The sequence below is a fragment of the Poecilia reticulata genome, linkage group LG1, assembly GCF_000633615.1.
Source record: "Poecilia reticulata strain Guanapo linkage group LG1, Guppy_female_1.0+MT, whole genome shotgun sequence".
NCBI classification, from domain to species: domain Eukaryota; kingdom Metazoa; phylum Chordata; class Actinopteri; order Cyprinodontiformes; family Poeciliidae; genus Poecilia; species Poecilia reticulata.
Genome location: NC_024331.1, coordinates 10609163 through 10622086, shown reverse-complemented (window position 1 = coordinate 10622086; position 12924 = coordinate 10609163). Strand labels below are relative to the sequence as shown.

Below are 12924 nucleotides of genomic sequence, written 5' to 3'. Positions count from 1 at the left end.
CAATGGTACATTTTGCATATAAATGGGGTAAATGTCATGACCAATGGTTATATTATATGTAGAAAGTGTCATTAGATGGTAATAAGCTATTTAATTTTAACAAACCCCCAGTATTGATGTAAAAAACACATTTGGCACAGTTTGGTGACATTTTTGGATAAATGTGCCAAAATGGCCTTTCCGCCTAAGAAATTTCTCACCAATACCATTCTAAAATAAATACGATTCATCTGATTGAGTCCAAATTTGGTATACTTTTACACAACATTTAGATTTAAAAGTCTGTACTACTTTTTTGTGCTATAAATAATATTTTGGTAGTGTTTTCAATGTTTATTTCAAAGACAATTTTGGCGAGGTTAAAATAAATGCAAAATATTTTGTATTTTGTCCCTAATATTTCAGGCAGGGTCAAAGCTACAATGGTGCTGACACCAGAAAACCATTCTATGACATCTTACCTTTACAGAGGTACCAAAAGTTTCTTATTAAATCTAATAGCTGTGAGGCTATAAGTGATTTACTTTTGTGTGTTTTTGTCAGGCGGAAATTTATTTAAGGCTGGTACATTTAAAAGGGATTTAACATGCAAAATCCACTTGTTTAGCCCTTAAAGTTGTGTGTACTTGAGTGTCTTGCAGTCCAAAAAATTTAAATTTATTCTCTTCTGGATTATCAATTTTGTAAAGCCACCCTTTTTTCCTTGCAGCGATTTTGTCATCCAAGTTCAGTTCTGCTGAAGTTGCAAGTAGATAAGTCAAAATGTTCGGTTCAGAGCGTATTTACCCACAAGATTCCTTACATCCTTCTGCAGGTTTGTCGTCTTCATTCTCCTGCTTTGAGTCAGACTGATGGGGCGTGAAACGTCTCTTTCACATTTAAAAAGACAGCAGCAAAATAAGTTGCTCTAAAACAAATCTCCGATCAAGGGTAAACGAGTCTGTGTAACAATGAGTAATTCAGACCAAAGCATTGCTGTTCTACTTCATATAGACCATAAGTTAATGATTTATATATGAAAAGGAAAAATTTTAAAAGCAGCAGATTTTTTTTCCCTCCAAGAAAGCACAGAAAAACAGATTATTTGGGAACAGGGCGGCAGGTGAAACTTGCACAAGCAACTGTTAAGATGTGTGGAATTAAAGCTCAATTAAGAGAAAACTAAAGACTGTTTTTATTTTAAATTAGACCAGTATTGTCAAACTCCATTCCCCAACAAGTACAACACACCTAAATGAAATGAGTGAGTTACCTCCTCATTTGCACTCAGTTTCTACTGAGTCCTGCTTATAACTAATGTGATAGAGAACACACACAGCTGAGAACCAGCAGCACCGATGTAGAAAACACCAATGTCTTAATTGTTTGAGTGACGGAACATATCCAGTTCCTTAAGTTGATATGAATATAGTCATTATTGCAGCATACTGAGGGAGTATATTGAAACTTTATGAACATATACACTGAACATATAAACTGCATCGTCTGCATTTTTTTAAAACACAGCATACATTCTTTTGTTAATCTACAAAAATGTACCACACAAATGTTTTTTAAACCATGTTTTTTCCTTCTTGCAATTTTCAGCACTGTCTCTTGATAAAAGAGTCCTACAGAAAATGCTGTTCTCAGCCCTCAGGTAGCACCAAACGTCAGGTGATGGCCTCATGACAGGTTATCTGTAAACACTAAACTGCCACTATGTGTATTCTCTGTGCGCCATAATTACATAATTATCAGGAATGTATACAGCAAAATGATAAGAAAAATGGTGCAAGCATCAGAGAAATGTTTTTGTTAACGAGAAACAGAAAAACTGGATGTGCAGATAACTAAAACGTCAAAAAAGCCTTCAAACCAACTTTAAACACTGTTATCTTACATTAAATAAACTATTCAGTGCACATTAAAATAATCAACTGCAGAGAGTGGTCCTTCACTGTGGTTTCTTTAGGAGTCAGAGGCCGAAATTCACTTTTTGAAACATGGGGAATTTGTACACTTTAGGAGGTGGGGACAATAAATTGCTCCGGTGTACAACTCAGTCAAAAAAAAATTTATGAAGAGGAAAAAACGTATACAAGACACAGTGGAATAGTCACAGAAAGTCACATTTGTTGTTTTAGAAATTGTTAAACATGACCTTCCCCTTGTTCATCATTTTTGATACACCGATATCTGTGCTCTAAATAGTGTGCTCTGCTGGCGAAGTGGAGCAGATACTCCTGCAGTGGAAAATTGGCGTGATGGAGAGGCAGTTGCATGCATGCAGCGGTATCACCAAGAAGGCCCTGCAAATCATTTATAGTAATCTCCTTGGTAACAATCAGGACGGGGATACATAGCTGCACCATTCACAAGCCTCTCCTAGCAAAACGTCATCCATGAGGCCGATCTCTGCTGATCACCAATCTTTGCCCATCGCCTGGAATGCCTGCCAATTTTTCCATTTAGGTAAAAATCATACTATGTTATCTGGCAAAATGGAAAGATTATCTGGCAATAAATTCACCTAATTTAGACAAAATAGACATTTTAATACATATCTAAAATCTTTTTTTTTAAGTTACATGCTGCAGCTTTAAGCAGACATTCGGTCTGAGAGTTCACTGTCTGGTGGAGGTTGAGCAGCGCCCCGTCTGTGAAATATCAGTAGCGCATAGAGGCGGTCCAAGAGCGAAAGCAGAACCATCGTCTTACACCGCCAGCTCGAAAACTTGAATTATTTTTCGGGTTATTTGTTTAGCTTTCTGACTGTGATGCTAATCCGGGTGAGGGTTGGTAGTTGTGCGCTGCTTTACCCGGTATCTGGCCGCTCCGGATGTCCTTTTTGTCCTCCAAAAGCCTCGATGTAGCCAAAAAAAGTGTTTGTTTTTTAAATGCCATATTAGATTCATTGTGTTGATGCATTTTGACGTGCTTCACTCCCAAGGTAATTTTCCGCTGCAGCATGCAAACATCCCCACTCACTCTCATAGTGTTATAGTTCCACACAACAGGATTTGTTGCTGCGTGTTTGCTCAGTGTGAAGGAAAGAGGTGATAAGCTGCACACACAGGCTGCAAAGTGAGATAAATGTGATCGGTTATGGTGATCGGCCACAACAGAAATCGACCGATTATGATTGGAGGCCGATCAATTGGCGCACCTCTATTAAGAACCCAACTGTGGACTCTTTCCTCCAGCTCTCTTGTCTACTTACCCATTTGGTTTTCTCTGCTTCACTTCTTCCACCTAATAACGTGGACCTTATAGGAAATTATGTATTTCCCTGGCGCATAGTACCATTGTATTAGCACAAATAGCTAACTATGTTACCTTCAGTTGTTATAAAGATGCAGTGTATATCAAAAACAATTAAAAAGAAATGTGACACCTTGAAATTTAACCTCTGTTTCTTTAAGAAGCTTTGACACTCATCACAACAATCCTTCTCATTATACCGTTTACAACTGTTTTCAGGAGCACTGGACACAGAAGCAGCTCGTATGATGAGTTCAACAGACAGTTCCACCGAGTGTTTGGAAGTGCTGCTGCTATTCTGAAGGAGCTGTGTAGGGGGGCACAGTACTTCAGGTATGTTTTTGATTAGGAAATAACATTTAAAGCTCAAAAAGTTGATTTTACATAATGCTGCCCCTTTAAATGTAAGCAAAACAAAAAAACACATAGGAAGAAATGTAACAGCAATTGAGAGATGAACTACAGATCTTGTCACATTTGTACTTTAGTTCCTTTTTGTCTCCTTCACTATTTGTTGGCTGAGCTGCATCTGCAGCTCTCTATTCTGGCTTGGTTCCATGATCTAAACTTTTCCTGCTCTCATCCTTCTCAGCTCCATCTCCCTTTGCAGCAACTACTTTGTTGAAATAAATACTTAAATAATTAAATTGGTGATGTGACCTCTGACTATGCAGAACTGGCATCACAGGTAACTTAAACTATTTGCACTGAGGTAATTAGTTGCCAATTTCTCCAACTCTTTGGCTTGTATCAATAATCACATTGGTGCCCCTTCTCTCTTGCTTCCATCTCTTCTTTCTCCCTCATTTGCCTCTGCTTCTTCGTTCTCCGGATTAATTGTTTCTGCAATAAATTAGCCAGTTTTTAAATACTCCTTTGGGAGGACCGACACTCCCAAAATTGGAAAAATAGAAATAAATAGATGGCTTGATAAAGAATTAATGTGGTAAATATTGGTAAATGTGGTCAAGGAGAAGGATCCTGTTGTCATCTTGGAAAACAAGTCTCAACCACTTCAAGACCTGCTTGCTGGATACATTAGCACCTTCAGCCAGAGACTCATTTTGTCAAAGTGAACCACAGAGCGAAACTGTGGTTTTCGCTCTGTGGTTCACTCTAATTTAAGTTTAAGCTGCTTAAACTTAAAGTAGATTTAAGTATAAGCAACTTAAATCTAATTTTCCAGACACTCAATAATAGATTATTTTTAGATGAACATATGTGCATATGCATGCTTGTTACTTATACTTACTGAAATCATTGTTTCCCACCAGGGTTTACTTGGCTCTCCCCCTGCCAGGTTAAGCATTGCTTGTTTTTGATTTTAGAAAAAAAAAAAAGAAGGGAAAAAAAATTACTTGATTTTTTTTTTATAAACCAGACTTCAAAAGTCTCTGTTGCCCTGAAGAAGATGGGTTTATAGTTGATGTATTTAACAGGCCCCAAAGCCAGGAGAGCAGACTAATCCAGGGTTTCTCCCAGTGTATTATAAGCTTGGCGGCCCGCCATGCTTTACTAGCCCCGCCGCCAGGCTAAGCGTTGCTTGTTTACGTTTCTAGGAAAATAATAATAATAATAATAATAATAATAATAATAATAAAAACAATCGTTTTTTGTTTTTTTTTGTTTGTTTTATTAAAGCCAGGCTGCAAGCGTCTCCGTTGCTCTTAGCATTTCAGTAGCAGAGCAGATTTATTCCTAAAACATAGGTTTATAATAGATATGTTTATAGTTTATGCATTTAAGCGAGCGGACTAATCACACAGCTGGCGCCTCTGTGCTTTGCCTTGCTGCTTTAAATCAGCGGGATCGCGGCGCCTCCTTTCACTCAAACTGGACACAGGCTTTATTCTGATGCAACCTGCATTTGACTCTGAATGAATATTTCTTTTTTCTTGACATTATTTGATATAGGCAGTGTTGTGAGATTTATTTGACTTATGCATAATTTATGGGACTGAGGACCTACTGTTAATTACTTTACTGATTGCAGGTTTTTCAGTTGTCCTTTTGACTGAATAGCTGCTGTATTGTGCATGCAAATATGTTGTAATTTATGTCTAAATTAGCTGAATTTTTTGCCAAATAATTTTTCCATTTTGCCAGATCACGTAGTAGTATTTTTACCTAAAGCGAAACATTAACAGAAAATCCAGGTGATCGGCAAAGATCAGCCTCATGGGTGATCGGTATCGGAATCGGCAGCAAAAAACCTGATCGGAGCATCCCTAGTTTCATCCTGTGCCAACTGACATACCTGATGATGAACTCTGTCGATGCTGGCTGCTGGTTGAACTGTGTGGCCGTGGCCGAATTTCAATTCCTCGCCATATGCATACGGTTGTCCCTAAATTACACATGTATCATCCGATTTGCACCAAACTGGATATGTATGACCTTTGTTCACGTCTACAGAGCCCAATAACATTGAATTGTTATTTGACTATACTGCTCCCCCTAGGTTATTCCATCAGCTACATCTCCTCACTAAATCCGCCGATCTGCAACAGATTTTGGTGCGTCGTCAGATGCGATTATTGGCTGTTTACAGCCTCCGCATTTGATCAAACTCGTCCTAGAGATTTTGATCAATCAAGTTCAAACTTGGTCAGTTTGTTCATAAGGCATGTCCGAATCAAAGTAATCAAAACGGTGAGTTTTCGTGCATGTTGAAGGGTCAGGCCTCAAAGTTTGGGTTCTCGCTATGTAACACCAAACTGTTATATCTTCTACACAAAAACTCAGTGGCATCGAACTTTCAGTGAATGATCATCATTGGGTGCCCTACAATACCCAATGGTCAAATGATGACATCACTTAAGCCACGCCCCCTGAGAAAAGGAAGTGTCATGTTTTACTGTGAACGGTCTCTATCTGACCGCTTTGACCTAATCAACATAAAACTGTGTCCAGAGACAGAAGACATGTTTGTGTGACAGAGTTTCCAACACCAACAGATTGTGTAAAAGCAGGTGGGCATGGTGGCATGGTGAAGTGACCTGTAACGTCGTTGCCATATGTTTGGCTCTAATTTCCACATATTTCGGCCAACTTGCACCAAATTCACTTTGATCGACCCTTGTCAAAGCCCGACAGGAATGCGGTCCAATAGTTGTTGGTGTGGCCTAATTACTCCACAGTGCCCACTAGATTTTTTTTTGGTTTTTATAAATCAGCCCCAAGCCATGCTTTGGTCCAAACACAACAGAAAGTTGGCCATTTTGGATCAAAGCCGCCATCCCGGCTTTTTTATTGAAATTGTATCCGAGTGTACTCATCCTACAACTTTTGAAATACAAAATTGAATTCAAACTCAGTCAGCATAGTCTTGAGGCACTGAAGGTCAAAAGTTATCCTACAATTTTTTGTACATCAAAGCATGTGTCAAACTTTGACAATTCGTCATAAAACAGCAATTTCAATCTCTCACCGTATGCATATGATTGTGTCTAAATCATATGCAACAATCATAATCATATGTATAAATCATATGTATCATCAAATTTGGACCAAACTTGTTATGATTGACTTTTCTGAACGTCTAAAGAGCCCAATAGTAGAGGTGTGCCAATCGATCGGTCACCGATCATAATCAGCCGATTTTCGTGAAAAAGTGCATGATCGGTGATTGGCGATCATTGTCTCGTTGCCGATACCGATCACCTGCAGCCTGCATCTCATTTCACAGCCTGCCTGTGCAGCTGGTCTCCTCTTTCCTTCACATTGCGCAAACTCGCAGCAACAAATCCTAAGCGATGTGGAACTATAACGCACTGAGTGAATGGGGAAGTTTGCGTGTTGCGGCAGAAAATTTAAGCAAGTCAACATGCATCAACACAACAAAGCCAATACGACATAAAAACAATGACATACTTGACAGAGTTTGGCTACATCGAGGCTCACTGCAGTAAAAAAAACATATGAAGGATCAGATAGCAGGTAAAGCAGCGCACAGCTACAAACACTCACCCGGATTAGCATGACGGTCAGAAAGCTAAACAAATAACCCGCAAAATAATTTAAGAATTCGAGCTGCGATGTAAGACACTGGTTCTGCTCTCGCTGTTGAACCGCTGCTACGCGCTACAGGTAGTAATATTTCACAGACGGAGCGCCGCTTCTGCTCCACCTGGTAGTGACTCTCACACCGAACCTCTGTTTAAAGCTGCAGCATCAACCCTAAAAAAACCCATTTTATATACGTATTAAAACTTTTGCTGTCCTAACATGAGACAGATAATCTCTAAAAAAATAATTGATCTCCTCCCTGCTCTGCATAATTACTCCGCTCAGTCAGAAACAGCCACTCAGAACTAGCAGTAATCAGCTAGCCGCCATGCTATCAGGAAGTTTTCATTCAGTAACTCTGGATTGTTTATTGTAATGGAACCTGTATTTGCCTTTGAATGTTAAGTTTTATACTTGAACTTTTTTGGCAATATTGAGAGGTTTTTTTTTGGCTCTTTACATTATTTAGCCGATCGGCATATCTCTACCCAATAGCATTAAATTGTAAATTTACTCCACTGCGCCCCCTATGCTATTCCATCACCTATATCTCCTCACTACATCAACCAATCTGAACCAGATTTTTTGTACTTCGTCGGGAACACATCGATATGTACCGCCTGGTGGACAGGTGTGGGTGCGAGAGGGTCTATGGTGGCGAGCGGGCGTCGTCGCTGGAGCTTCCACAGTCATCTTGAGGCCAGAGTGGCGCTGAGCTTTGAGGGCCGTTCGAGGCTGCTTGCAGCTTTAATTTTTATCATTTTTCCGGTTACACAAAGTATCAAACCATATCTAATGCTTTGTCCACTTTGTCAGCCAGAGTGAATGCGCCCAGTCGCGGGGAGGTCTGAAAAACTTTTCCCTTAAAGTCCAGGCAGCCACACCAGTTTCTGTTCGTTGTTAAAAACTCAACAGACATGAAATGGAAGCGCTACTAAAGCCAAATAAATTAAATCTCCCGTTTGTCCAGCAGAGATGGCAAGTGCAGCGGATTTAACTCATGATGTAGGGCTGGTCCAAGGTTGTATGAAGCCTTGAGCAGAATTTGATGTAGGGCCCCCTCTTGCTGGTAAAACATCAGCACAACTAACAACATTTCAACATGGATTTAGTCAATTCTGAAAGAGGGGGCCTAGTTTAACTGGTTAACCTTAAAAGCAATCAGTAATAATTGTAGTTTACTGAGATATATTTGTGAAAAAACAGAGCTCAAATTGGCGAGCATTTCACTGGCTAACATACCCAGGATCATTTTAACATTTTCTGTTGACTTAACATCTTAGTGGACCGCCCCGGTGCCCTGATCACCAGGCTTAGCAAGTTTTCTGGGAGAAACCCTGCAATTACTTACATCACTCTTAGTTTAATTTATTTTATAGACTTTAATCAGAAGCAGAAGACGTGGAGCCTCCTGAATAACCATCATGCCAAAACCACCAGAGAATTAAACACTGCAGATACGATGCACATTTATATTAAATAAATAATGTGCAAGAGTCTAACATGCAGTCACAAACACTGATCCTTCTTGATATAGACCATCACTTTCAGTTACAATCCCAGTTAACTGTCACATTTACTGCAACAGTAAATGCGCAATAGTTTTGAGTAACGTGAGACACGCTACTAGCAGAGGTCATCGTTCAGCGTTAGTTTGTGCTAGCTGACAAATGATGTTCATGCCGAACAACAAGACATTATTTTGTTCCCCCTTGGGGACTCAATAAAGTATTATTATTATCTTATCTCATCACATCGCCATCATCTGCAGATTTGTGTTGAAGAGTAGGAGCACAGCCTTCCTTCATTCACAGTCTTTGGAAAATTCTGTTGGTAGTTTTCAAAGGATTCCTAACTAAACTGATCTGTACAAATTACAGTTGTCTTGGGCAACATTACAGGGATATTGCAAGCAAAAATAAAATTATGCCAAGCAGCTCTGTTCTGTGACTGGGAGAAAATGCATGAACGCATGCTCTTTTTGCAGCCAACAGCAAAACATTTTTCTTTCCCAGCAGTCACTGCAGCAGCAACTTAACATCTTCTTGTAATGAAATGCTCCACTTTAGGGGGGCGGGGCATGGCTTGGGGTTGCTAGATAACAGAATTGTGATGCAACAGTTTAGAGGTTTTTTGAAAAAGGTTGTTTTCCAGACACCAACAGAACATTTACTAATTTCCAAAAAAAGAAAGGAGTTTCTTGTTTTTTTTATCTTATGGACTGATACTAGCACCAGGAGATCATAAATCAAAAGGACAGAAACATGCAAAAAGAGAATTTGCATGTTAAAAATGTCCTAAATCCTCAGCAAAGTGTTACTACTTTCACAGCCACACGCACTCATTCACCAGCATTTGAAAGCTGGAGTGTGGTGATTATGGGGTACAATTTACACACTTATAGTTCCTCCTCCATACAAACATACTCAAGAAGGAAAGTGTAAATACCTGAAGCGGCACAAATGTGTCTGTCTCCTCTGGCTGCCAGACCTCAACCACGCTCGTGGACATCTGACTCAGAGCTTTGTGGGAATGAGATGAAATCAAATTAACATCTGACCATTAAGATATGTGAAAAACAAATAAAGTATCAGACATAAGCAGCAAATTTAGGTTAGGAGCTGCAACTTATATTATGTTGCAGGCTAAACTCTTGTAATTCTTTATTTTTTAGATTTGTAAAACTAAGGTAAAAACGAATCAAAATAAAAGAAATTGTAGTTTTCCATCCCCCCACCTTGCTATCAGAATGTAAATTTAACACTACAATTGCATATATACACACACATTGTGTATGTGTGGATATCTATATATTGATTTATGTACATATATATCTATATATACGTAAATACAACACACTGCTATGGTAAAAACTGGAAATTCAGTCCGGCTCATAATACTGGGAGCATCTCTGATGTGCATGTTGCACCAGTCATAGAGTTCCTGCATTGAAAAACCTTATGATTGAAGTAGCACAATTTGTATTTTTGTGTGCAATCTAAATTTACTAATATACTTGATCACAATAATGGATAAACAAAAATCCACAAATGTACTCCAGTGTTCAAGAATGTGGATATCAGAGAGTCCTTAACAATAGAGCCAAATTGGAAGTAAACCTAGGTCTTCTCTTATTTAATCATTTTTGAAAACATTCTAATAAGACACAACTGTTTTCAAGACGAGAATAATTTACTAAAATATCCAGAGTTAAATAAGAGGAAAAAGAACAAACACTGAGTGTGAGAAAAGAGTGGCAAATTGAAAAGGACTACTACTACTACTTCAATCATAAGGTTTTTCAATGCAGGAACTCTATGACTGGTGCAACATGCACATCAGAGATGCTCCCAGTACTATGAGCTGGACTGAATTTCCAGTTTTTACCATAGCAGTGTGTTGTATGTACGTATATATAGATGTATATGTACATAAATCTCGTTAAGCCTCGTTATTGGCTTTTAAAAAGTAGAATCAAGAGCCTGATCCGTCAGTTTGACTCTTCTCCAGAATAGCTCCCAGTTTTTGGTCCAAAGATCTCCTTTACATTTGGAACCTGGTTTAAAATGTACAATAAAATGTGCAAATAGGATACCTCATGCTGTCCTGAAATCTCTCTGCAGGTTGGAGGAAGACATACTGACCAAATATCGTCACTCACTTTGGTTGCTAAAATCCATCCAAAGATTATTTGCACAAATTGCTATAAAATAACTTGGCATAATAACTTTACCTTTCTCACAGAAAAAAACACAGGGTTCAGTGAATTTAAATTCGATGCAGTCAGTTGGTGACTGACTTATGTTTTTTAAATAATTGGCAGTGTGCTCTACTAGTCTGCTAAAATAGGCTAGAACTTCAGTTTTTGGTATTACTTGCTTCTGATTGAGATTAAATAAAAACGAATTGTAAATATGTCCATTTGAATTGCATGTTTCCATTACAAACTAGCGCTATATAAACAAACTGAATTATTAATACGAAGATATCTGAACTTGTGGTGAATGACGAGCAATCACGAGCCAGGAAACGAGTCTTGCTCGGGAAGTTGACAAAGACTGTTTGCTAGCTGCTTGTTTAGCAGCAGGTTAGCTCAGAAGCTAACGAACTTAGAAAAAAACACTTTATTGGTAATGAAAAAAACATTAAGTGGTGCATAATTGCTCTAAAAAACCCCATCTAGATTTTATAGTACGAACAGATTACATTGGTAGTAGGATAATTAATCTTCTCTACCATTTTCGAGCGTAACGCACTCAGTCAGGTAGCTAACTTCATTTTCTTCTCCTAGAAACGGTTGTTATTGATTCAGCCCGAAAACGCTTAAAACAAACCTTGCAACTGAGCCCCTCCGTGTTGAACGTATGGTAGAAGTATCTGAAGTATTCCTAAAAATATATTAATCCACGTTTTCCTGTGACAGTGGCTGTCTTGTTGGAAGCCCTGTAGCCCCGCCATGCCGCCTCTGAGCTAGCAGCCTGCCGTGTTTCGCTGCGTTGCTTCTGTGTCAGAGCTGCAGCAGCTTCCTCGTCGCCCTCTGAAAACACAGCATGTAATGGGTGTAGCTCCCATCACTGCTGTTCATGCACGTCTATAGCAGAATAAAACAAACAAATGTGACAAAAAGGTATCAGGCAACGTATTTAAAGTACTCTGAAGCGATGGAATGTTAATTACAGGGTTATTTCATTTTTCATAGTTTAATCCCCTGTCATTACGTTCACCACCCAACCTTCGGTTCAATTCAGTTTGCACAGCACTAAGTCTATATAAAAAGTTATTTCATGATCCTACAGCCAGTTTTAATCCCATGGAAGAAAACTGTCCAGAAAAGATGTAAGAAGCAGACAGTAATGACTTTTCAGCCTTTCATCCTGAGCACGCATAGGGCAATAGTGGAGAGAAATATTTTCTCAACAGGAGGAAACCTCCAGCAGAATCATGGGTGTCCATTTTCCACCATCCACTTAGGGTTAAGAGGACAGAAACACCATAACAAATTCACACTTCTAATTTTGCACATATGAATTAACATTAGTTTTGTGAATTATGGTAAATGGTAGTAGAAATGACCAAGTTTCAATTATTACATATCTTAATGTTACACATATATATGTAACATACATATAAACATTTATATTAGATTTTTCACAAAAAAGGTACTGTATGATGTGTAGTTAGTATTATTGACATTTGGAAAATAACACTTTCTCACTGAGCATTAATTTAATAATCACTACAAGGAAACATTTGCTTTTTTCTAGGAACAAATACTTAGAAGTCTCAAGGGAACTGAGACTGAGGGAACTGCATTTTATAGTTCTCCAGAAGTCAGTGAGTAGAACTCCACCATCTGTAATCAAAGTGTTACCAGGCATTGTCAGGTGAATGAATCATAGTTGGGACAGGTTGGACAAGTACCAGCATGATGCCACTATTCACACGTGGGTGTGTCAGCGCTCTAATAACTGGAGCGCATTTTTCAGCTGCATCAGTACTGCCGCAGACAGTACAGTACAGAAAACGAACCTGAGTTTGAGCCTCACTAGATTTTAAAGACAGTGCATCTTCTACTACAAAAGCAAAGTACACAGAACCCGTTTAAGCTCAAGGAGGGGCTGGAGCCCAGCTGATATCAGGTGGGTCACACCCGGTTTGGACTGTCTGCCCATC

At 38.9% G+C, this 12924-nt stretch overlaps 1 protein-coding gene across 4 annotated transcripts in view; it reads right to left on the bottom strand.

Annotated features, from left to right (window-relative positions):
- The window catches only part of tmem131l (transmembrane 131 like), an 89536-nt gene extending 77737 nt beyond the window's left edge, over positions 1-11799 (bottom strand). For all 4 annotated transcript variants that reach the window (XM_008405779.2, XM_017305888.1, XM_017305886.1 and 1 more), the window contains exons 1-2: positions 11586-11799; positions 9700-9773 (exon numbers count right to left, since the gene is read on the bottom strand). In XM_008405779.2, coding sequence (XP_008404001.1) covers positions 9700-9773; positions 11586-11709 — 198 coding nt within the window. In that variant the 5' untranslated portion in view covers positions 11710-11799. The remainder of the gene's footprint in view (positions 1-9699; positions 9774-11585) is intronic.
- Between the last annotated feature and the right edge of the window lie 1125 nt (positions 11800-12924).